At 55.5% G+C, this 22,265-nt stretch overlaps 6 protein-coding genes and 9 non-coding genes across 15 annotated transcripts; 3 read left to right on the top strand and 12 right to left on the bottom strand.

Moving 5' to 3' along the window:
- Positions 1-466: 466 nt before the first annotated feature.
- On the top strand, positions 467-1,633 carry PHYSODRAFT_522767 (hypothetical protein; the record flags this gene model as incomplete). Its single annotated transcript, XM_009536778.1, has 2 exons — positions 467-1,085; positions 1,155-1,633. 2 exons carry the CDS (start codon positions 467-469, stop codon positions 1,631-1,633), a joined length of 1,098 nt encoding a protein of 365 aa, XP_009535073.1.
- A 41-nt stretch (positions 1,634-1,674) lies between these two features.
- PHYSODRAFT_305456 (hypothetical protein) lies at positions 1,675-2,046 on the bottom strand (the record flags this gene model as incomplete). The annotated part of the gene is made up of 1 exon (XM_009536779.1): positions 1,675-2,046. One exon carries the CDS (start codon positions 2,044-2,046, stop codon positions 1,675-1,677), a length of 372 nt encoding a protein of 123 aa, XP_009535074.1.
- Positions 2,047-2,530: 484 nt separating this feature from the next.
- On the bottom strand, positions 2,531-4,080 carry PHYSODRAFT_522715 (hypothetical protein; the record flags this gene model as incomplete). The annotated part of the gene is made up of 4 exons (XM_009536780.1): positions 2,531-2,956; positions 3,407-3,564; positions 3,625-3,792; positions 3,951-4,080. 4 exons carry the CDS (start codon positions 4,078-4,080, stop codon positions 2,531-2,533), a joined length of 882 nt encoding a protein of 293 aa, XP_009535075.1.
- Positions 4,081-4,408: 328 nt separating this feature from the next.
- Positions 4,409-4,618, bottom strand: PHYSODRAFT_401812 (hypothetical protein; the record flags this gene model as incomplete). The annotated part of the gene is made up of 1 exon (XM_009536781.1): positions 4,409-4,618. A coding segment is annotated over one exon (210 nt), but the record flags the coding sequence as incomplete, so codon positions are not given.
- A 9,552-nt stretch (positions 4,619-14,170) lies between these two features.
- PHYSODRAFT_338885 (hypothetical protein) lies at positions 14,171-14,549 on the top strand (the record flags this gene model as incomplete). Its single annotated transcript, XM_009536782.1, has 2 exons — positions 14,171-14,266; positions 14,298-14,549. The coding sequence occupies 2 exons, from the start codon at positions 14,171-14,173 to the stop codon at positions 14,547-14,549; spliced, it is 348 nt and encodes a 115-aa protein (XP_009535077.1).
- A 141-nt stretch (positions 14,550-14,690) lies between these two features.
- On the top strand, positions 14,691-14,960 carry PHYSODRAFT_405305 (hypothetical protein; the record flags this gene model as incomplete). The annotated part of the gene is made up of 1 exon (XM_009536783.1): positions 14,691-14,960. A coding segment is annotated over one exon (270 nt), but the record flags the coding sequence as incomplete, so codon positions are not given.
- A 2,740-nt stretch (positions 14,961-17,700) lies between these two features.
- On the bottom strand, positions 17,701-17,772 carry PHYSODRAFT_t1465. The gene has a single exon. It is a non-coding gene; the product is annotated as a tRNA-Met (tRNA).
- Positions 17,773-18,252: 480 nt separating this feature from the next.
- PHYSODRAFT_t1464 lies at positions 18,253-18,324 on the bottom strand. The gene has a single exon. It is a non-coding gene; the product is annotated as a tRNA-Met (tRNA).
- A 480-nt stretch (positions 18,325-18,804) lies between these two features.
- Positions 18,805-18,876, bottom strand: PHYSODRAFT_t1463. Its single transcript has one exon. It is a non-coding gene; the product is annotated as a tRNA-Met (tRNA).
- A 480-nt stretch (positions 18,877-19,356) lies between these two features.
- Positions 19,357-19,428, bottom strand: PHYSODRAFT_t1462. The gene has a single exon. It is a non-coding gene; the product is annotated as a tRNA-Met (tRNA).
- A 480-nt stretch (positions 19,429-19,908) lies between these two features.
- PHYSODRAFT_t1461 lies at positions 19,909-19,980 on the bottom strand. The gene has a single exon. It is a non-coding gene; the product is annotated as a tRNA-Met (tRNA).
- Positions 19,981-20,460: 480 nt separating this feature from the next.
- Positions 20,461-20,532, bottom strand: PHYSODRAFT_t1460. Its single transcript has one exon. It is a non-coding gene; the product is annotated as a tRNA-Met (tRNA).
- A 480-nt stretch (positions 20,533-21,012) lies between these two features.
- Positions 21,013-21,084, bottom strand: PHYSODRAFT_t1459. Its single transcript has one exon. It is a non-coding gene; the product is annotated as a tRNA-Met (tRNA).
- A 480-nt stretch (positions 21,085-21,564) lies between these two features.
- Positions 21,565-21,636, bottom strand: PHYSODRAFT_t1458. Its single transcript has one exon. It is a non-coding gene; the product is annotated as a tRNA-Met (tRNA).
- A 480-nt stretch (positions 21,637-22,116) lies between these two features.
- PHYSODRAFT_t1457 lies at positions 22,117-22,188 on the bottom strand. Its single transcript has one exon. It is a non-coding gene; the product is annotated as a tRNA-Met (tRNA).
- Positions 22,189-22,265: the final 77 nt, after the last annotated feature.

A 22,265-nucleotide genomic window follows, 5' to 3' on the forward strand; every position in this document is an offset into this window, starting at 1 on the left:
ACAAACGCAAATCCTGTAGCAAAATGCACCGATGCGCTCGCAAAATCAGTCGCAATTTGCGGAGACGATTTTGGAGTCTGCAAATTGCGAGTGATTTTGCGAATGCTATTCGATGCACTTACCATCGTTTTCATACATTGTAATGCATATCACTGGATTGATCGTTATCGCTACTGTGTTTTCCGCTAAGCCCTGGAGTTGCAATCCTCTCCATAGACTATTTGTCGCCGCCTAAACTTGCCTACTCTGTGGTTGCATTTTGCTTGTGATTTTGGCGCTCACAATCCCAACGCAAATCTAGGTGTAGGTGAACGCAAAATCTCGCAAATCACATTTGTGCCTGCATCTGCGAGATGGCTACACCATGAGGTGTCTTATAAATGACACAAAATTATCGATATTTGTCAGAACTTACAAATACAGTATCATGCTTGGCTCTGGTGTTCTTGCAGTTCGCATTACTCCGATGGACGTGAAGGCTGTCGTTGCGGCAAAAGCTTCCGCACATCAACAACGGCGCAGACGAGCGCTGCGCCTGCTTCTACTAAGAGGCACTACCAAGGAGAGAGACTACCTTACCGTAGCGAGTCTGCAGGACCCGCTCCAATCCGCGTGGCAGCAACTCTACGACGAAAAGCTTCCTGGTAGCTTCATAGCTGCCGTATCCCTACCACCCACAGCGTTCGAGTTACTCCTAGCGAAGTTTGCCAAGTTCTACCAGCTCAAGTGGAGGCCCGGTCAGCGCGGACGCCCGCCAAAACTGCGTTTCTTGCATGCAGTACTAGGTTGTGTGCTGCACTTCTACACGGCAGCTGTAGAACAGAAGACACTGTGTGAAATATTCGGTAGTCCGCCAGCTACTTTGTCAAGTGTGTTGGCAAGGGCTGAAATAGCGCTGGAGCTAGCGCTTAATGAGCTTCCCGATGCTGCTGTTCGCTATCCTACCAAGCAGACGCAAGTCGCGTGGGCGGCAGCAGTTAAAGCGCGCGAGCCTTTGGTAGAGGGTGTATGGGGATTTGTTGATGGAAAGAACTATCGAGTTCAGGAGCCATCGGGCGTCGACTTGCAAAACGCGCACTACAACGGTATGAATCACGTTGGTATAGATATTTATTTTCTATCGACTAACATGTATGCATGCGTTATGATTTTAGGTTGGCTACATTCGGTACTTGTGACTGGCACACTTTGCTATGGCTGTGATGGGACTCTCGTGTGGGCAAAGCATAACTACCCCGGTTCATGGAACGACGGGGAGATTAGCTTTGCCCTGCAAGAGAAACTTGCCGATCCCGATATGACTGTTCAAGGGACCGGTGTTGCTGCTGATACAGCGTTTCCAGTGTCCAAGGGGATGCGCGGGCGTATTATTACGCCGATCAAGGATGGTGATCTAGAACGTGCCCCCGCAAAGTGTCGGCTGGGTGTGCTTGCAATGAGCAACGCGATAACGTCGCTGCGACAGGCAGCGGAGTGGGGCATGGGAAGCGCCCCCCAATGCTACCGGCAACAGCAATTGCCGTTGCCTTGTCATCCTATCAAGCGAGGAAAGCGTATTAACAATATCTATCGGCTCTTCAATTTTTTGGTTCGCCAAACGGGTATTAGTCAGATTAGGACAGTCTTTATGTAATAATAAAGCTATCCTTAACTTGCTTCTGTTGTAGCCAGCAGCTACTCTTGCTTCTTAGCAATCGCAGTAATAAGGGTTAAAAAGCGTTCCTCACGCAGTCTCTCGCGCTCTTCGCGCTGTTCTTCGCGGCGTTGCTCGCGCTCCTCGCTCCTCTCCTCTTCTAGGCGACGCTGGGTATCGCGCTCTTGACGATATTCCGCCTCACGCGTAGCAGCTCGTTCGTCAATCGCTCCGAGAATCGCACCCCAGTCCGTGCTGCCCTCGGCCTCAAGCCTGTCCAGCATTCGGTCGACCCTACGCCGTTTACGCGCAGACTCAGACAGCAGCTCGGTTGTTCCTGCTTCTATCTGCAATCCGAGCTGCTCCAGCTCAGATGGAGTCCTTCCGGTGCGTGATACCAGCCAGCGACGCATTTGGTGGGACCTGTAAATAATATTGGGATAAGACTTAAGTTTAGTACAAAACAGCGAAATAATTAAGGGGAGTATGCTTACCGTGTTCGTGTTTGAAGCAGCTATTGTCCCGGACACCAAACCTTGGACGGACTTTGGGTAATAATTAGGTGTGCTTGCATGCATAAAACCTGTAACGATAGTTAGATATAAGGGGTAAAATCGGGCGTAGATTCTGATTTTGCGGTCCATTTCCGCGTATCTGAACTCCTTCACGGTCTTTTCGGCTGTTGGAAAAAGCTTCTATTTCTTGCGTTTTTGTTTGCAATTGGAAGCCGGTCACGTGCACAAATTGAATGTATTAATTGGCCGACACAAGATAACAGATGATGATGTACGGTCAGAATGCATAAATTACCGTCTTCCTGTCTCATATCGTGATTGCTGCATGATGGTGAACTTGTTAAAAAAATCTTAGGATGGGAATATCTACGCGGCCATGCGCTCAATTACTGTCATTTTTATCCTCGTCATCGTCGTCATCGCTTTCGTCTTCATCCGACTGTATTTCGCACTCGTCTACCAGCTCCATGTAGATCTTTTCGTATTTTTGAGCACGGGCGTGCGTGTCCGTCCATGTATCTGAGGTGAGGGAATCAAACCCGGTGTCGATTTTACGGCGTTGCTCCTCCATATCGCTCGCAGGGTCATCGACAATTTTTCCCTTAATGTTCGCCCAGATAAGCTCGACAGGCTGCAATTCGGGGTGGTAAGGCGGTGTATAATAGAGAAGATGGCCGTGCTTCGTGGCGATTTCAGTCGCTCTGTAGATTGCTTTGGGTTTGTTGGCTCGGACAAGTATCATTAACTCTGCTTTCGTGTAACTAGAGTCGTACCAAATCTCTAAGCAGCAGTACAATTTTGTTAATATCTAATACGTTAGGGAGAGTAACAAATTAACTTACCATTTTTCTGCAGCCAGTCTTGAATATCGACCTTAAGAGTTCTGGAACTTGGAGCACGATTGATATGGTTCTTGTGGTAGCTGGCTCCATCCATGTGAATATTGCAGAGGTCATATTTTGCAGCTAATACAGCACTCAGATTTTCAAACCACCTTTCGAACTGCTCCGTGTTGAAATTCCCGTGGTAATCATCATCGTGCTTGCGTTTTAGGTTGGACTGCCAAACCTCGCGTGATTAGTCAATCAACAGGCCGACAATTCCATTCTTTTCACGACGAATTATACCGGCGCCAAAAATTCAGAACCTTTTGGGAAAATATAAACAGTAAAATAACTAACTATACAAACAACAAATGTGATTAAAAAAACATTTATGCGAATTACCTGGGGCCGCGACCGCTCTTCGCATATCATACTTTATCTGTATCGACCCATGACAGCTGCGCAACATGGTTCAAATTGCGAAATGTTTCGTTCAAATACACCTCAGGCCGAATAGGGAAGTTCCTCCTGTTCAGATTAGCCAGCTTTTTCTTGAGGTACTTGTTGCGGAAGGTGACATTGGCGGTAGACTCTGCCAAAATGTTGCGGGACTTGCCTTTGATGAACCGCATACCCATTCATCGCAAGATACGACGCAATGAACGCACCGAAACTACAATGTCGTGCGCTTCTTTCAAACGCTTAGCCAGCTTTGGTGCTGAAACAGGTGTCCCGCTTTTATTCATCTCCGATACCAACTCACGCACCATGGAATGCAAACTTTCGCCGTATTTGCGCGGTCTGCCAGTTGGTTTCTGACCTATCATCTGGAATATATCATATTTCGATTAGTAAAAGTTAAATATCAATTATAACTGATAAGCATACTGCAACCACCCACCGAGGCAAACTTTGGGTCATTGTACTTCTTCCAATGCCCCCAAATTTCCGATATCGCGCCCGTCGCGAAGCCTAGACAGTCGTGCACATAGTCTCTGACGTCTCCCTTCCAGTTCAGCGGCTTTGCCTTTTTGATATCGTGGAAATACTGGTAGGCCCTTGCCACCAGGTATTTTTCAGCAGCCGACAATTTCTTACCAGGCGCCATTTGTCGAATGAAGGCGAAAGTGGGCAACGTACTGCTAGTAGAAGTATTAATAGACATCAACTTTTTTAATGGTGCCATCCATACCTAATTTGAGCTACTGGAAGTCGAGATGTGGCGATCTTAAAATGGACGTAATTTATTACCATTTTCGTCCAAGCCTTTATGGCCAGGACAATACTGCGTTGACGCTGCTACTGCTGCTTGGGCTCTGCAGGGCAGACACTGCTGCAGGAGCTGTCGATGGCTGCGACGCATGCAGAGACTGCACCACCATCAGACGGGGTTGGCAACGATGACAAACGGGGCTCGCCCGTGTGCGATAGATGCGCTTAGCTTGCGCGACGTCTGCAGGACAGTTAGGGTCACCTGTAGGCTTGCGCGTGTTCTTGAGAGCGTAGAATTTCCTCTTGATCGAGTCCGCATCGCGGGCACCAAAGCCGTTGGGTAGCCCAGTGTTGTACTGCAACTGGACGGCGTTCCACTGGTTTGAGCCGAACGGTAGGATCTGCTCGACAAGCCCCAGCATGTACAGCGTCTCTGGGGTGGACCACCCTCTTCCTCTAGCCATTGTGTCGAATCCAATAATGAAGCTGAAGCTGCCAGGCGAAACAGGAAGCACACGGAGTCCAGTCAACTTTGGTTGGACGTCGCTATTTGAGGTTACGTCGTCGTATTTTGCAGAGACCGCAAAATCGTCTCAGCAAAATACGAGCGGTTTTGTGTTCCCTACCCCTCAATTTGCTACGGATTTTGCGTTTGTCGAATTTGCGATTTGCGTGATTTTCTGAAGGCCCCTATTTGGCACATAAATTGCAATTTACGACAGCGTTTGTGTTAGTTTTGGAAGAGTTCCAGTCTCTAAAGAATTACTAAAACAACCGATTTACAATCCGATTAGATATTCTTTGCGGTTTTCACACTAAAAGTATTCTTGCATGAATGCATAAAGGTACAATCCGGTTCAAACCGTTTATCTGGATTCCGGATCAAACCGGTAGTATATAAAGTGATTGGGCATGTTGAAGCCGTTGAATGAGCACAGTTTACATTCTCTAAGCGTACGCAACAAATTGTCGAACAAAAAGCTTCCACACTTTCCTCCACAATATTTAGGTTAATCACCAAGATCCGGAACTTATATGCAGATGACTGGCCCATAGGCCATGAGGTACACTGTACCATACCCACAGGGTACACTTGCAAGTAACTCCGTTACAGAATTGATAAACACCAGATTGGAGTCGGATACAACAATTGCTTTTCGAGTGATTGCGCCCTGACAAAATACTTGAATCTGATTGGATAGATTCAACTGTATGACATTTTGCTGGATACGACAATTGTCATACGCTAACAGCAAATTTGAGTGCTAAATACATCGTACATGTTGGCCAGTGACCGTGCCGCGCTGCGGCCAGTCATCTCATTAGACAGTAGCAAAAACGATGTGTACGTGAATGTGCAAGTAAAATCAACTTGGGTGGTAGTAAACTGTAACGGGGTTACACAAGAGTTACCCGAAGGGTTATGAAGTGGGTAGACACTGTCTAACCTAAATCAGTAGGAGAATCAGTACATGGCTTCAGAGCCACTGATTATGCATATGACTAGGGTTCACTATGCTAGATAGTGAACCGGATACATTTACACCGTAGGCGGCTTTGCCGCAATAAAGGGAAATATATTCAGTTTGAGATTCACACAGTTAAGAGTTAAGGGTTGACTCTTGGAGTCCGTAAGGTGTACGGACTCGTACGTTCTGGTATTAGAACGGGCTATCTTAAGCCGAGACTCTGTGAGTCTGTTACGTCTTCCTCTGACGCTAAAGCTACGGCAGCCCCGCTGCACTTGGTAGCTCTTGTAGTCAATCCGACACCTGAGTCTGTATAGCTTGACCCTCTGTGGAGAATGGAGCAGTTCGCTCACTTGCCCCCGAACCAGCAGGATGCGCTTAAAAAGCTCATGTCTTTGCTAGGCCCGGAGGGTGTAACGCAACTTGCGCATCAAGGCCCCGACGCGGTGACTGCGCGTCTCGAGGCGTTTTCAAGCTACGAGAATGCTCTGCTAGAGCACCTCCAGCAGAGGATGGCAACGGCCGCTCCGCCCCAAGCGCCCGCTTCGCCATCCGACGTGGGAACAAGACCCAAGCCGCTCATGTTGAGCGTGAAGACCTTCGAAGGCAAGGAGGGTGAAAGCTTGATGCTTTGGACCCGTGAGGTTGAGATGGCTATGAGCTCAGCTCTACTTCGGACGGAGTCGCAGCGCGTGGCACTAGCTATCTCGAAGCTCGGTGGGCGAGCGAGACAGTGGGCACTAACGTCCGGGACGTCGGTCGAGGTGGCCTTCCCGACGTGGGACCAGCTGAAACAGCAATTGTCCCGGGTGTTCGCTCCGCCTAACGAGGCGTATCGCGTGCGCTCACGCTTCCTGGCTACTCGGCAGAGCAAGAAGGAGTTGGTGGACTATGTCCAAGAGTTGAGAACTCTCATTGCTAGCATGTCGGCGGACCCACTGCCGGAAGCAGTCACCGTTACGGTGTTCATGGAAGGTCTTCGCACTGGCGTTGCCAGGACGGAGGCGTTCCGAACCCACCCGAGCTCTTTTGAAGAGGCTGTGAGCGTCGCATTGAATGCGGAACACAACTTTAAGCCATCGAGACTTGGGTGGAGCGCGTCTTACGCTAGCGCGTCGAGTGGTCCGGAACCCATGGACCTCAGCTATGCTGAAGACGAAGAAGCCGAGCTTCGTGCTGCTGAGCAGCGTCGCGGTATCCGCAGATGTTTCATCTGTGGTGACACCCGTCACCTTCGTGCTGGGTGTCCGCTGCGCCATCAGCGCCAGGCTTCGTCAAGCCGCTCTTCGAGTTCGAGCCAGGGCTCTGGTTTGTCTCGGGGAAACGAGAAGTCCCAGTAGGCGCGGGGCGGCTTACTGGGGAAGAACTAAGTTCTATTGAGCTTGGGTGAAGGGCTTCACCAAGCCATGGACGATTTTGATCGATTCGGGAGCGTCGGGTAACTACGCCCGGCGTTCTACGATGGACGGAAGTCAGCTTTATGCTGAGGCGCTGGTAGCGCGCGGGAGTGACATCGTCACTGTTCGTCTCGCGACGGGCACTCGTGTCACGGTGCCTAAGGTCCCTGTGGACCTGGGCGTGAAGTTTTTGGATTTTGATAGCGTGGAACGCTGTCTGGTCTTAGATCTCGATTCGAGATATGATCTCATCCTTGGAATGGCGTGGCTGGAACGCCACGAGCCTTGGATCGATTGGAGGTCGAAGACCCTTGGTGCTACGCACTTCTCTCCTGGCGGAGCATTGGCGAGTCATGAGCCCACCTCTGCTAGGAAGCAGAAGCGCTTTTGGCGCGAGCACTGGACCGAGTCGGTCAATGTGCTGAACATCGGAGTTTCCGAGTTGGTGGACACTGAGTGTGTCGAGAACGAGCGTTCCGAGCGTGGCTCGCGGACGGCAGGTGGAGCGGCACTAATTCCGCTGAGCGGGCGTGCGTCTGAGGGCGACGCCCTGTTGCGTGCCGGTGAAGGCGCGGTCGACAGGAAGTCGAGTGACGATGGGCGTTGCCCGGATCAAGGATGTGGAGCGGCACTAATTCCGCTGAGCGGGCGTGCGTCTGAGGACGACGCCCTGCTGCGTGCCAGCGACGGCGCGGTCGGCACGATGCCGAAGAACAAGGGGCTTTGCCCGGATGAAGATCGTGGAGTGGCACGTAATCCACTGTGTGGAGGCTGCGGATCGTGCAGCTCTTCGCTGAGTGTCGGTAAAGACACTGGAGCTCCCCCGGAGCTGAACGAGGTGGTGACACCTGGCGTCAAGACGCACGCGAAATCACGGAGCTCTTCAGGGCGGACGGTGTCCATGAAGAGGAGGCAGCGCCGCAAAGCGCTGGCTGCGAGACGCAAGGCGTCTGCGATCTCACGAGTCGAGAAGGGCGTGTCGAGCGGCGAGGCTCCACGCGAGAGCGAGCAGCTCTATACACTCGTGAATGGAGTGACGGGCGACGTCGACGGAGGTATCAACCTCGACGACTTGCCCTCACTGTCTGCTCTCCTGGAGCTGGACGAGATGTCCTTGGCCGAGTTCGGCGAAGCCTTGAAGGCTGGAGACTTGGCCGAGGTAGTGGTCATACGACCCGAAGAAGAGTTGAACTCGTCCTCGCTTCTGGATGAAGCTGTCCTGGAAGACACCAAGAAGGCGCTGAATGCGCGGAGCGGATCGGCGATCCTGAAGGACCCGTCGGATCCCTTGTATCAAGTGGTAAAGGATTACCAGGACGGGGTTTCGAAGGAGCCGCCCTCGGGGCTACCTCCGGATCGAGGTGTTCGACACGGAATCGATCTCGTTCCGGGAACGAAGTACTGTGTGACGAGGCAGTGGTCCTTGCCGAAGGAGCAGTGTGACGTCATTGATGCGTTCTTCCGTGCGAAGCACGAGGCGGGCATGGTGTGTGAGAGTAAGTCTCCACCCTCTACGCCGACGTTCTGTGTCAGAAAGCCGAATGGCAAGTGGTGTATCGTGCATGCTTTCAACAAGCTGAATGCCGCTACCATTCCGGCGCAGACGCCGATCCCTCAGAAGGATGTTCTTCAGAACAACATGACAGGATGTACGATGTACAGTGCGCTCGACTTGGTCGATGGGTATTACCAATTGCTCATGAGGACGAGCGACATTCCTCTCACTGCGGTGAGTACACCGAGCGGCATGCTCTGGGAGTGGTTGGTGATGCCCCAATGGCTTTCGAACGCGCCAGCGACGTTTAATCGTCTTGTGACGCAGCTCTTCAGGCCCCATCGGGCGTACGCGCAAACGTACTTCGATGACATCTTTGTCCACAGTCGTGCGGAGCACGGAAAGACTGATATGGAGAACCATGTGGAGCACCTGCGTGCTGTGCTCGAATGCATGCGTCAAAACAAGTTGTACGCCAACATTGACAAATGCATCTTCGGAGCGGAAGAGATCCCCTTCTTAGGGTGCTTCATCGGGAAGCGTGGCCTGAGGGCCGACCCGGTCAAGGTCAAGGCCATTGTTGACTGGCCGGTTCCCAAGAACCAGAAGGATCTTCGCAAGTGGCTTGGCTTGGCCAATTACTTGCACAAGTACAGCGAGAACTACGCTGAGATGGCTCGGCCACTCTCCAATCTCCTGAAGAAGGATGCGGAGTGGTGTTGGGACACCGAGCATCAAGATGCGTTTGCGGCAATTAAGGACAGTCTCCTTCATGCGCCTACTCTGGCTTTGCCAGACCCCGCTCGTCCGTTTAGTGTCGTCTGTGACGCCTCGGACTTTGCCATCGACTGTGCCCTGCTGCAAGCAGACGCCGAGGGGCGCGAGCGCGTGGTGGCGTTCGAATCTCGCCAGCTGAAGGCTACGGAAAAGAACTATCCTGTCCACGACAAGGAGCTACTTGCAATGAAGTATGCGCTCGTCAAGTTCAGGGTGCACCTGTTGGGCTCTTAGCCGTTCGTGATTTACACGGATCATGCGTCGTTACGCACTGCGACTCAGTCGCTTCATCTCTCGCAAAGGATGGCCCGCTGGCTGTCCTTCTTCGCGGAGTACAACTTCGAGGTGAAGTACAAGCCTGGCAGGCAGAATATCCTCGCGGACGCGCTGTCGCGCAGGCCGGATTCTGAGCTGGCTCATGTAACGACCGTGACTTCGTCATTACCGGATTTGATCCGAACGGCTTATGCCAAGGACGACACTTGTGTCGCGTTGCTGAAGGCTCTGGGGAGCAAGGAGTTTCAAGACTCGGACATGAAATTGTCAGCGCGGCTGCGCGCGCGACTACACCGTTATTCCCTCGATGGAGGCCTGTTGTTCTACAACACCGGCCCCGAGGATACGCCCCGCGTGGTCATCCCTCATGATGAGGATCTGAAGTTTCGCATCCTCTATGAGGCACACGACACGCCGCTGGCCGGCCATCTTGGCCGTGAGAGGACCTACAGCTCGGGGAGCACCCACTACTGGTGGCCGAAGATGTATAAGTGGACGAGCACTTACGTGCGCACGTGCGAGACGTGTCAGCGAGTGAAGTCGTCACCTCATGCTGCCGCGCCGTTGGCGAGTTTTCCTGTCCCTTCGGGCTGTTGGCAATCCATGAGTATGGAATTTGTGTTTGGCCTGCCGGCGGACGCGGCCGGCAACACAGGAGTCGTGGTCTTCGTGGACCGACTGAGCAAGATGGCTCACATTGCGGCTGTGCCGGATACCATCAATGGTAAAGGTACAGCAACGCTGTTCTTGGACCGAGTGTTTCGACAACACGGACTCCCTGAGTCGATTGTCTCGGACCGAGACCCCCGCTTCACGGGCAACTTCTGGAGCGCGGTCTTTGCGGTGCTTGGCACCAAGCTGGACATGTCCACGGCGGACCATCCGCAGACCGATGGTCAGACAGAGCGCGTGAATCGCGTCGTCGAGGACGTGCTCCGCAGCATTTGCGCCGAGACGCCGAAGCGCTGGAGCGCCATGCTGCCACTCGTTGAGTTTGCGTTGAACAACGCCGTGCACACCTCGACAGGCTACACGCCATTCTACGTGAACAGCTTGTCTCATCCCCGCGTCCCGCTGACGCCGCCACGTGGTGGCCTCGGGCTTGGTGGGGGAGGAGAAGCCGATTTAGCTGATCGGCTAGCCGATGTCAGCTCGGCTACTGTTCGTAAACAGGTTGACGCTTTCTTGTCGACGCGTCTGAGTGTCTTACGACACGTGCGTGACGCAATGGCTGAGAGCCAAGACAAACAAATGGAACATGCAGATGCCAGGGCCAGAGGCAATGTTGAAAGTTATGAGGTCGGGGACCTGGTGCTGCTTAATGCTAAGAGCCTACCTACACATGCAGTGTCTGCCGTCTTCAAGACGAAGTTGCACCCGCGCTTCATCGGACCTTTCAAGGTTGTGGCCAAGAAGGGCCTTGCGTACACGCTCAATCTTCCGAAGAAGATGCGGACGCACCCCGTCTTCTACGTGGGCTTGCTCAAGCCGTACCAGGACCCGATGCAGGTGCAGATGGAGGCACCGAGGGTGACGAGGTCACAGGCGCGGTCGTCGAGGACGCGACCATCCACGCGGGCACCGCAGGCACAGGCGGAAGAATCGGCGCCGGAGGTGCCGCCGGCACAACGAGAGCCGCAGGTGCAGGAGGCGCGGCAGTCGGAGTCTGCATGCGGGCCAGGAGGTCGAGCTGACGCTGTAGCTCCCCGAGCTCGCGGCCACGTTGCTCATCGCGATCGCGATAGTATCGCACCCAGTCCTCCAGGGCCCCAAGGCGGTCCCAGACCGCTCGACGCACCTCGATCCATCGCGTCCGCCCGGCGAGCTCGTCGAGTTCGGTGGCAGTCCGGCCCAGACGCGCATCAACGTCATGGATATGATCCCGAAGGCGACCCGCCTGCTGCCGCGCCTCCAAGAGCTCACTTTGAGTCGCAAAGGGCCCCACAGCGGCCTCCACCGGCCCTGCTCGATGAGCATGGGAATCTACATTACCATGTGGAGCGCCTCCTGGCGAAGCGGCGGTGCCGGGGTCAAAACCAGTATCTGGTGAAATGGCGAGGGTACCCTCACTCCGAGAACCCATGGGAGTTTGAGGTGCCCCTCCGCCAATACTGCCCAGACGTCGTGGACGATTTTGATCAGCTTGATCACCAGCGCCCCGAGGGCTCAACGCCGGCACGCCGGCCGTCCCGCGCTTCCCGGCAATAAGCTGGGGAGCTGCTGGGTCAGCACATTGCTCCGAGGCTGGCCCTGAGCCACAGCGCTCACTCTCTCGCGGGAAGGAGCGGCTGGAGTGCTCAAAGGAGCGAAGCGCGCAGCGCTAAACTGGGTCTGCGGCTGGGCGAGTGCCGAGAGGCTGCGCTTGGCTCGGACCTTCGCGAAATCGAAGCGGAGCTTGCATTCAATGCGAACATCCACTTTACTGAAGCTGGCTCGGAGAGCGTCCATGGAGCTGAGCTTTTGGCTGTGCTCGGCCCAAGACTCGAACTGAGCTTCGTACTCAATTGAGTCTTCCCCCGGGCTAAGTACCACCGAGTACGTTCGCATGGCGGGCACGGACTTCTGCTGGGCTTGCAGCCGCAGCCTGTCGCAATACTCCGCGACAATCGTAGACTGTGGAGTGAGGAGCCGCTCTCGCAGAGACGTACGCAGTGCAAGCTCCTCCGGAGTACGGGCCGCGGGCCCAATGGTGTGTAGCGCGAGAGACTGCTGGAACGCCTGGCGACAAGCCTCCGCGGGGTCGCGAGGCCGGAAGCCGTAGTCGGCAGTGCTGGGGTTCAGCAGAGACCGCAGCTCGGGGCGCTGGGAGCGCGTGGGAGCCATCTGCGCCGCAACCTGCTCGGACTGAGCTTCGTCCAAAGGGTTGGAAATGACGGGGCCCAGGGGCACGCCCTCACCACGAGATGGCGAATACCGTGGCTCAGTGAGCGCGCGCAGCTCGTAGAGGCCGGAAGAGCGTTCAGGGAACGGGTTTGGAGTTCGCAGCGGTGGCCGCGGCTCCTCCCTCGACGGCGCAGCGCGCTCTGCAGGTGGACGGCCCGGCGAGCGCACAGGAGACGTGTGGGCGGGGCGCTCTTGATCACGACGGCTCAGAGAGCCAACTGGGGCCGGCGAGCCTTCTTCACGGCGTGTCGACGGTGTGGGAGATGAGGACGCATCTCCTCGGTTCGGAGAACCCTCCATGGACTCGTCCAGCTCGCCCTCTTCACCAAAGAGTTCCCTAGGATCCATGATCTGACGGGTTGGTGCTCGAGGGGAGCCGGGGCTTGCGCGCTGCGAGCTGCGCTTCAGGCGTTGCGCCGCGAAGTACTCAGACACCGAGAGCCTGGAAGGCGTCGAGGGTGTGCGCGCGGGCGCTGGCGTTCGCAGAGGCGCAGTGCAGCAGCACGAGAGGAGCGAGGCTCCGAGGCGGATCTCGCGAGAGGCTGTCTGCGGTCGAAAGACTAAAAGGCTTTATGACTTGAAGTCATGTGAGGGTGCGTTGCACCGAGAAGTTCTCAGAGAAGTCCACGCGATGTGGATTGACTCGTTCGAGAAGGAGGCTTGACGGAACAAGACCCGGTGGTTGACCGTTAAGCGTGAACACCCGTGTCCACGGTTTGGTGGGGGAGGGTGTAACGGGGTTACACAAGAGTTACCCGAAGGGTTATGAAGTGGGTAGACACTGTCTAACCTAAATCAGTAGGAGAATCAGTACATGGCTTCAGAGCCACTGATTATGCATATGACTAGGGTTCACTATGCTAGATAGTGAACCGGATACATTTACACCGTAGGCGGCTTTGCCGCAATAAAGGGAAATATATTCAGTTTGAGATTCACACAGTTATGAGTTAAGGGTTGACTCTTGGAGTCCGTAAGGTGTACGGACTCGTACGTTCTGGTATTAGAACGGCCTATCTTAAGCCGAGACTCTGTGAGTCTGTTACGTCTTCCTCTGACGCTAAAGCTACGGCAGCCCCGCTGCATAAACCCTCAGCCTCTTCCGTTGGCTCTGCTGTCCACTGCTTGGGCAATGGCGCGGAGCTTGGAAGCGCGGACGTGAATGCGCAGCACGTACTGCCAGGTGATTGGGAATTGTACCAAAATAATGGTACGCTCCATTTGCGCTCGATGCAATCTATGGAGACGTCGGATTTGCTACGAGAAATACGCCATGTTTATCACCGTAGCAAATATTTTGGGTGGGCTTTGGTAGAGCTCTCCTGGAATCCATATTTATTTAGGTCACATCCCTATTTATTATTGGTTTCTCCTATTTAGAATCAGTCTTATGCCGCCAAGATGCAAAGCTATTTAAGCCCCGAACCCATTTGCTCTCTTAACTCTTTTGGTACCGGTACAACAAATGGCCCTTCTGGACAGTATAATGTCTATACCGAAGTCATTATAGTAACATGATTGGCTGAAATGATGAAGCTTGTGGATCTATACTTCTTATGTACCATATCATATCCAGAAGAAAACTAATTTTATGTTCATCCTATCACCAAACCACAATTGTTTTCGAGCAGCGCTTGGACCAAAAGTTTTTCACTCCATTCCTCAGATGGCCATGAATGGCAGCTTCTGATGGTGGCGACGCTGTTGAAGCCCGTGGGCTGCTACTTGCGCGTCGGGGTCGAGCGAAGCCACGACGGAGACGGCGGCCCGGACGCCCGTGTGGACGTCGAGCTGTGTGTATGCTGCGACCGCCGAGATGCGCTCGCTCGTGATCCTGGTGGTGGTGATGGTGTTGACGCTGTCGACGATGGAGTCCAAGGGCTACGTCACGTGTGAGATGTACGGCCCCGATACCACGGCGACAATGGCGACCCAGCCGTCCGCTTCGACGCCGACCTGTGTGTATGTAGTAACCGCCGGCGCGGCGGAGGTGAGCGTGCTCCAGCTGGATCACCCAGCGTTGCTGGCGTTCCGGCGTGCGAACGATGAAATGCGTGAGTTCGGCTGATGCGCGCGTCGCGTTCGCGTGCAGGCGTCCATGCAGACGTGTACCTGGTGGCTGGAATATCGCCAGCAAACACGACTTTCCGAGGGAGGGCTGACAAATAAATCGAGCAAGAAGCACAAGAATACAAACTCTAGCCAAGATCTCGGTCAAGATCGGAGGAATCAACAGACCAACGTCCGTGTTGTGCGCCCTGAGTTTCGGTTTGATTCGGACGGTGGTTTTGAAGCTTTCCTTGGAAAAGCTGAGGGGCGCGTTGTAGCAGCGCTTGCTGCCTACGACGTTATGACCCTGCCGTTTGATACTAACCTCTACGCTAAGCCAAGTCAAGGTGCCGCTCAACAGGCCTGGGTGACCTTAACCGAGTCAAACTGGACTATCATCCTCGACACCGTGACAGCCAACTTTCAGCGGCGTTGAAAGGACACAGGTCCACTCTGCCTGGAAATTCTCGCGTTTGCAGCGAGGGAGGACCAGGTAGGTGAAGCAAACCGCCGTCGCGCTACCCGTAGCCGCACCCAAGAAGCGGCTAAAGACATCTACGACTTTCTCACGCACCGACCCGACGTTCAAGTAGGTGTCATCGCTCGCACTCATTGGGAGATGCCTCAAGATCGCCAGTCAGCAGGACTGCTGTAGCTGTCCCCGCCACGGTAACCTTTAGGCAGATGCAACACCTTAATGCCGTTGGTGCTGCAGATCCTCCTGTAGACCGTGACGAGGCTATATACCAGACGATAGTTGTACGTACAAACGGCTCGTCCGAGTTACAGCTAGCGTTGAACGTGCAAGAACTACGCACTGTACTCGGACTGCTCCGCCATAATTCTGTGGGCAGCGGCATCTTCTCGGCACTTGTCCCTCCCCAGAGCCTGCGGATAACATTGATGACGTTGACCACCAAGACTTTTAGAAACATAGAGAGTGGTCTATTTTATAAGCAAATATCATGTTTTCTCACACATATTGTTGGAAGCTGACATGGTGCATGCTGCCGGGCCAGATCTGCGTAGGCCTGCAACAGCGAAACGAAGCAGATGTACTTACGTATCTGTAGCACAGATTCATATCTGTAGCATGATTTGTTGGTTAACCCTTGCTCTCTCCCAATGCCTTCACTTCATATTTTCATCTCTTTTGCGCACCAGTGCACAAACTAACAGATCTTCCCCTCGCTCCGCTCGGTTGAAGCGGCCCACCCACCCCTTGCTCTAGCGCAGTACCACCGCTCTCAATCGAAACTCCGGAGCGTACATCTTGTTCCTTCTGGCTCTTGCCTCGCCTTGCGTTCTCTATGTGCGATTTTGACTGGTGCCGCTAACTCGCCTTTACGGTATATGAGATCTCCTACTTCGGACCCCAAAATATTGAAGTTGTGGTGTCGTATTTAGTGCACAGAATGTACGCATCTCTGTACCATAGATATCATCGATCCAAATACATGTACTATTGAGCAGCTATTTCAGCTTCTCTATTGGGTTCATAAAGCCTCGCTATCTACGTCTGCTACTACTGGTACCAGCGTTTCAATGTCTCGGTTCGGGTCAACAAAGTGGCGAATCACAGGGACCTCTTCGAGCAGTTGTTTCAGCAGTGCCCATTCAGGTTCGGTATCAAGTAGATTCTGGTCGGGAGCGCAAGCGTCCACACCTTGCTTAGGCACGATCATCGCCTTCACAAACCCACTCTTCACGGCTGCAGCCAACAGCGACCTCCACGCTTCTTTCGTCCAGCGGCTTAGCTGTCGCCGCTAGGGTGCTTTTAGCTTGAACGTGGTTGATGTGCGGAGTTGTTGCAGCATATTACCCACCCAATTCTTGCGCATAGTCTCTTCTAAAGGCTTATTCCAAGAGATATATCCAGGCTGACAAGCAAAAGTGTAGTCATGCGGAATGGGCATGAGCTCTACGTTTATCAGCCGCATGAATAATTTCACGTCCAAAAGCCAATGCCCGGAAAAGTCGTCGAGCAACTGCAATATGGGCACGTGCATGTCTTTCCTCTACAGAAAGTGGTAAATCAGAAATTCGATGGTCAGTTCGCTGTTTCACCAGCCATCACGATTGCCATAAATTTGAAATCCATTCTGCTCGTCCCGAAACTGCCTCCACAGCGTAGCGCCAAAGCCGTGTTGGAAAGCTTTATGGTACAACTACGTGCGCCAGCCGAACAGCCCAAAAAACGAGTTTTCCTTCATGTCGACGCAAGAAGGCGAAAGGAAAGTGGACAGGCGTCATCGGCACGCTTCCGAACTGCAACGCTTCATGAGGACCGGTAAGTTTGCAGCTAACTTTGTAGCCTTGTATGCCGGAGGTGAGTTCCAGCATGAGCACCGTGAGATGTACAAGCGTGGTGTTGATGATCCAGTGCTGATGGCAGCCGAAGTAACGGGTAAATACGTATATCGTTGCCCGACTGCGCTTTATTACAATTCATCCCAGGTGCTGGACAATCTGATAAGGGTCGATCCCGCGTCCGACAGCCCAGCGGCAATAAACTGTACAAGGACCATCGCAATCGAGTGTCGAAGGGTCTCGCCTCACAACATCTAAACGGGCTAATGATGGAGACAACTTGAATAAATCGGAAATAAAATATGTGAAGGCATATTACTGGAAGATGAGGCAACGATCTTTGGGTTATGAGCCCAACACGCTTCCTGCGCCAAAGTGCTAGCTCAATTTCACACATCCCCAACGACACACAAAAACGCGCCCCAGCAAACCACACACAAACCAACGCAAACGCCCGCGCGCGAGCTCTCCAGACCGACAATTGATGCCCCCAACGAGCTTATCGTTCACGAGATATCTCCCACCAAACCTAGGTACACGTACCCGCGGCACAACAAACTGCCACTGCGCACAGGCGCCTCGCCGCCGCGCGACCAAACCAGGGCCCATCACACACCGCCAGGCGCGACAGCGCGTCGTGGACACGCCCCTACTGTTGCCTGGTGCCGCGCCGCCGGGTTTACCAACCCACCGCTTGAACCGTGGCGGGACTCGATCCCGCCGTCGTTGTGCGGCCTGCCAGGCACGAGGGGCGAAGGCGGGGTCAGTGCAGGCAGCGTGGAGGGGCAGCAGGACAGGCGGAAGCCGCTAGAAGCCGCAAAAAAGAGGCGAAGGAGCACCCGAACGGCGCGGGTAAAAGTTAGCACTTGTTGGTCTCGATCCAACGACCTTTGGGTTATGAGCCCAACACGCTTCCTCTGCGCCAAAGTGCTAGCTCAATTTCACACATCCCCAACGACACACAAAAACGCGCCCCAGCAAACCACACACAAACCAACGCAAACGCCCGCGCGCGAGCTCTCCAGACCGACAATTGATGCCCCCAACGAGCTTATCGTTCACGAGATATCTCCCACCAAACCTAGGTACACGTACCCGCGGCACAACAAACTGCCACTGCGCACAGGCGCCTCGCCGCCGCGCGACCAAACCAGGGCCCATCACACACCGCCAGGCGCGACAGCGCGTCGTGGACACGCCCCTACTGTTGCCTGGTGCCGCGCCGCCGGGTTTACCAACCCACCGCTTGAACCGTGGCGGGACTCGATCCCGCCGTCGTTGTGCGGCCTGCCAGGCACGAGGGGCGAAGGCGGGGTCAGTGCAGGCAGCGTGGAGGGGCAGCAGGACAGGCGGAAGCCGCTAGAAGCCGCAACAAAGAGGCGAGGGAGCACCCGAACGGCGCGGGTAAAAGTTAGCACTTGTTGGTCTCGATCCAACGACCTTTGGGTTATGAGCCCAACACGCTTCCTCTGCGCCAAAGTGCTAGCTCAATTTCACACATCCCCAACGACACACAAAAACGCACCCCAGCAAACCACACACAAACCAACGCAAACGCCCGCGCGCGAGCTCTCCAGACCGACAATTGATGCCCCCAACGAGCTTATCGTTCACGAGATATCTCCCACCAAACCTAGGTACACGTACCCGCGGCACAACAAACTGCCACTGCGCACAGGCGCCTCGCCGCCGCGCGACCAAACCAGGGCCCATCACACACCGCCAGGCGCGACAGCGCGTCGTGGACACGCCCCTACTGTTGCCTGGTGCCGCGCCGCCGGGTTTACCAACCCACCGCTTGAACCGTGGCGGGACTCGATCCCGCCGTCGTTGTGCGGCCTGCCAGGCACGAGGGGCGAAGGCGGGGTCAGTGCAGGCAGCGTGGAGGGGCAGCAGGACAGGCGGAAGCTGCTAGAAGCCGCAACAAAGAGGCGAAGGAGCACCCGAACGGCGCGGGTAAAAGTTAGCACTTGTTGGTCTCGATCCAACGACCTTTGGGTTATGAGCCCAACACGCTTCCTCTGCGCCAAAGTGCTAGCTCAATTTCACACATCCCCAACGACACACAAAAACGCACCCCAGCAAACCACACACAAACCAACGCAAACGCCCCCGCGCGAGCTCTCCAGACCGACAATTGATGCCCCCAACGAGCTTATCGTTCACGAGATATCTCCCACCAAACCTAGGTACACGTACCCGCGGCACAACAAACTGCCACTGCGCACAGGCGCCTCGCCGCCGCGCGACCAAACCAGGGCCCATCACACACCGCCAGGCGCGACAGCGCGTCGTGGACACGCCCCTACTGTTGCCTGGTGCCGCGCCGCCGGGTTTACCAACCCACCGCTTGAACCGTGGCGGGACTCGATCCCGCCGTCGTTGTGCGGCCTGCCAGGCACGAGGGGCGAAGGCGGGGTCAGTGCAGGCAGCGTGGAGGGGCAGCAGGACAGGCGGAAGCTGCTAGAAGCCGCAACAAAGAGGCGAGGGAGCACCCGAACGGCGCGGGTAAAAGTTAGCACTTGTTGGTCTCGATCCAACGACCTTTGGGTTATGAGCCCAACACGCTTCCTCTGCGCCAAAGTGCTAGCTCAATTTCACACATCCCCAACGACACACAAAAACGCGCCCCAGCAAACCACACACAAACCAACGCAAACGCCCGCGCGCGAGCTCTCCAGACCGACAATTGATGCCCCCAACGAGCTTATCGTTCACGAGATATCTCCCACCAAACCTAGGTACACGTACCCGCGGCACAACAAACTGCCACTGCGCACAGGCGCCTCGCCGCCGCGCGACCAAACCAGGGCCCATCACACACCGCCAGGCGCGACAGCGCGTCGTGGACACGCCCCTACTGTTGCCTGGTGCCGCGCCGCCGGGTTTACCAACCCACCGCTTGAACCGTGGCGGGACTCGATCCCGCCGTCGTTGTGCGGCCTGCCAGGCACGAGGGGCGAAGGCGGGGTCAGTGCAGGCAGCGTGGAGGGGCAGCAGGACAGGCGGAAGCTGCTAGAAGCCGCAACAAAGAGGCGAGGGAGCACCCGAACGGCGCGGGTAAAAGTTAGCACTTGTTGGTCTCGATCCAACGACCTTTGGGTTATGAGCCCAACACGCTTCCTCTGCGCCAAATTGCTAGCTCAATTTCACACATCCCCAACGACACACAAAAACGCGCCCCAGCAAACCACACACAAACCAACGCAAACGCCCGCGCGCGAGCTCTCCAGACCGACAATTGATGCCCCCAACGAGCTTATCGTTCACGAGATATCTCCCACCAAACCTAGGTACACGTACCCGCGGCACAACAAACTGCCACTGCGCACAGGCGCCTCGCCGCCGCGCGACCAAACCAGGGCCCATCACACACCGCCAGGCGCGACAGCGCGTCGTGGACACGCCCCTACTGTTGCCTGGTGCCGCGCCGCCGGGTTTACCAACCCACCGCTTGAACCGTGGCGGGACTCGATCCCGCCGTCGTTGTGCGGCCTGCCAGGCACGAGGGGCGAAGGCGGGGTCAGTGCAGGCAGCGTGGAGGGGCAGCAGGACAGGCGGAAGCCGCTAGAAGCCGCAAAAAAGAGGCGAAGGAGCACCCGAACGGCGCGGGTAAAAGTTAGCACTTGTTGGTCTCGATCCAACGACCTTTGGGTTATGAGCCCAACACGCTTCCTCTGCGCCAAAGTGCTAGCTCAATTTCACACATCCCCAACGACACACAAAAACGCGCCCCAGCAAACCACACACAAACCAACGCAAACGCCCGCGCGCGAGCTCTCCAGACCGACAATTGATGCCCCCAACGAGCTTATCGTTCACGAGATATCTCCCACCAAACCTAGGTACACGTACCCGCGGCACAACAAACTGCCACTGCGCACAGGCGCCTCGCCGCCGCGCGACCAAACCAGGGCCCATCACACACCGCCAGGCGCGACAGCGCGTCGTGGACACGCCCCTACTGTTGCCTGGTGCCGCGCCGCCGGGTTTACCAACCCACCGCTTGAACCGTGGCGGGACTCGATCCCGCCGTCGTTGTGCGGCCTGCCAGGCACGAGGGGCGAAGGCGGGGTCAGTGCAGGCAGCGTGGAGGGGCAGCAGGACAGGCGGAAGCTGCTAGAAGCCGCAACAAAGAGGCGAAGGAGCACCCGAACGGCGCGGGTAAAAGTTAGCACTTGTTGGTCTCGATCCAACGACCTTTGGGTTATGAGCCCAACACGCTTCCTCTGCGCCAAAGTGCTAGCTCAATTTCACACATCCCCAACGACACACAAAAACGCGCCCCAGCAAACCACACACAAACCAACGCAAACGCCCGCGCGCGAGCTCTCCAGACCGACAATTGATGCCCCCAACGAGCTTATCGTTCACGAGATATCTCCCACCAAACCTAGGTACACGTACCCGCGGCACAACAAACTGCCACTGCGCACAGGCGCCTCGCCGCCGCGCGACCAAACCAGGGCCCATCACACACCGCCAGGCGCGACAGCGCGTCGTGGACACGCCCCTACTGTTGCCTGGCGCCGCGCCGCCGGGTTTACCAACCCACCGCTTGAACCGTGGCGGGACTCGATCCCGCCGTCGTTGTGCGGCCTGCCAGGCACGAGGGGCGAAGGCGGGGTCAGTGCAGGCAGCGTGGAGGGGCAGCAGGACAGGCGGAAGCCGCTAGAAGCCGCAAAAAAGAGGCGAAGGAGCACCCGAACGGCGCGGGTAAAAGTTAGCACTTGTTGGTCTCGATCCAACGACCTTTGGGTTATGAGCCCAACACGCTTCCTCTGCGCCAAAGTGCTAGCTCAATTTCACACATCCCCAACGACACACAAAAACGCGCCCCAGCAAACCACACACAAACCAACGCAAACGCCCGCGCGCGAGCTCTCCAGACCGACAATTGATGCCCCCAACGAGCTTATCGTTCACGAGATATCTCCCACCAAACCTAGGTACACGTACCCGCGGCACAACAAACTGCCACTGCGCACAGGCGCCTCGCCGCCGCGCGACCAAACCAGGGCCCATCACACACCGCCAGGCGCGACAGCGCGTCGTGGACACGCCCCTACTGTTGCCTGGTGCCGCGCCGCCGGGTTTACCAACCCACCGCTTGAACCGTGGCGGGACTCGATCCCGCCGTCGTTGTGCGGCCTGCCAGGCACGAGGGGCGAAGGCGGGGTCAGTGCAGGCAGCGTGGAGGGGCAGCAGGACAGGCGGAAGCCGCTAGAAGCCGCAACAAAGAGGCGAGGGAGCACCCGAACGGCGCGGGTAAAAGTTAGCACTTGTTGGTCTCGATCCAACGACCTTTGGGTTATGAGCCCAACACGCTTCCTCTGCGCCAAATTGCTAGCTCAATTTCACACATCCCCAACGACACACAAAAACGCGCCCCAGCAAACCACACACAAGGGGATCCTCAGAGTCG

Source organism: Phytophthora sojae (genome assembly GCF_000149755.1).
Source record: "Phytophthora sojae unplaced genomic scaffold PHYSOscaffold_9, whole genome shotgun sequence".
In the NCBI taxonomy this organism is placed as follows: domain Eukaryota; phylum Oomycota; class Peronosporomycetes; order Peronosporales; family Peronosporaceae; genus Phytophthora; species Phytophthora sojae.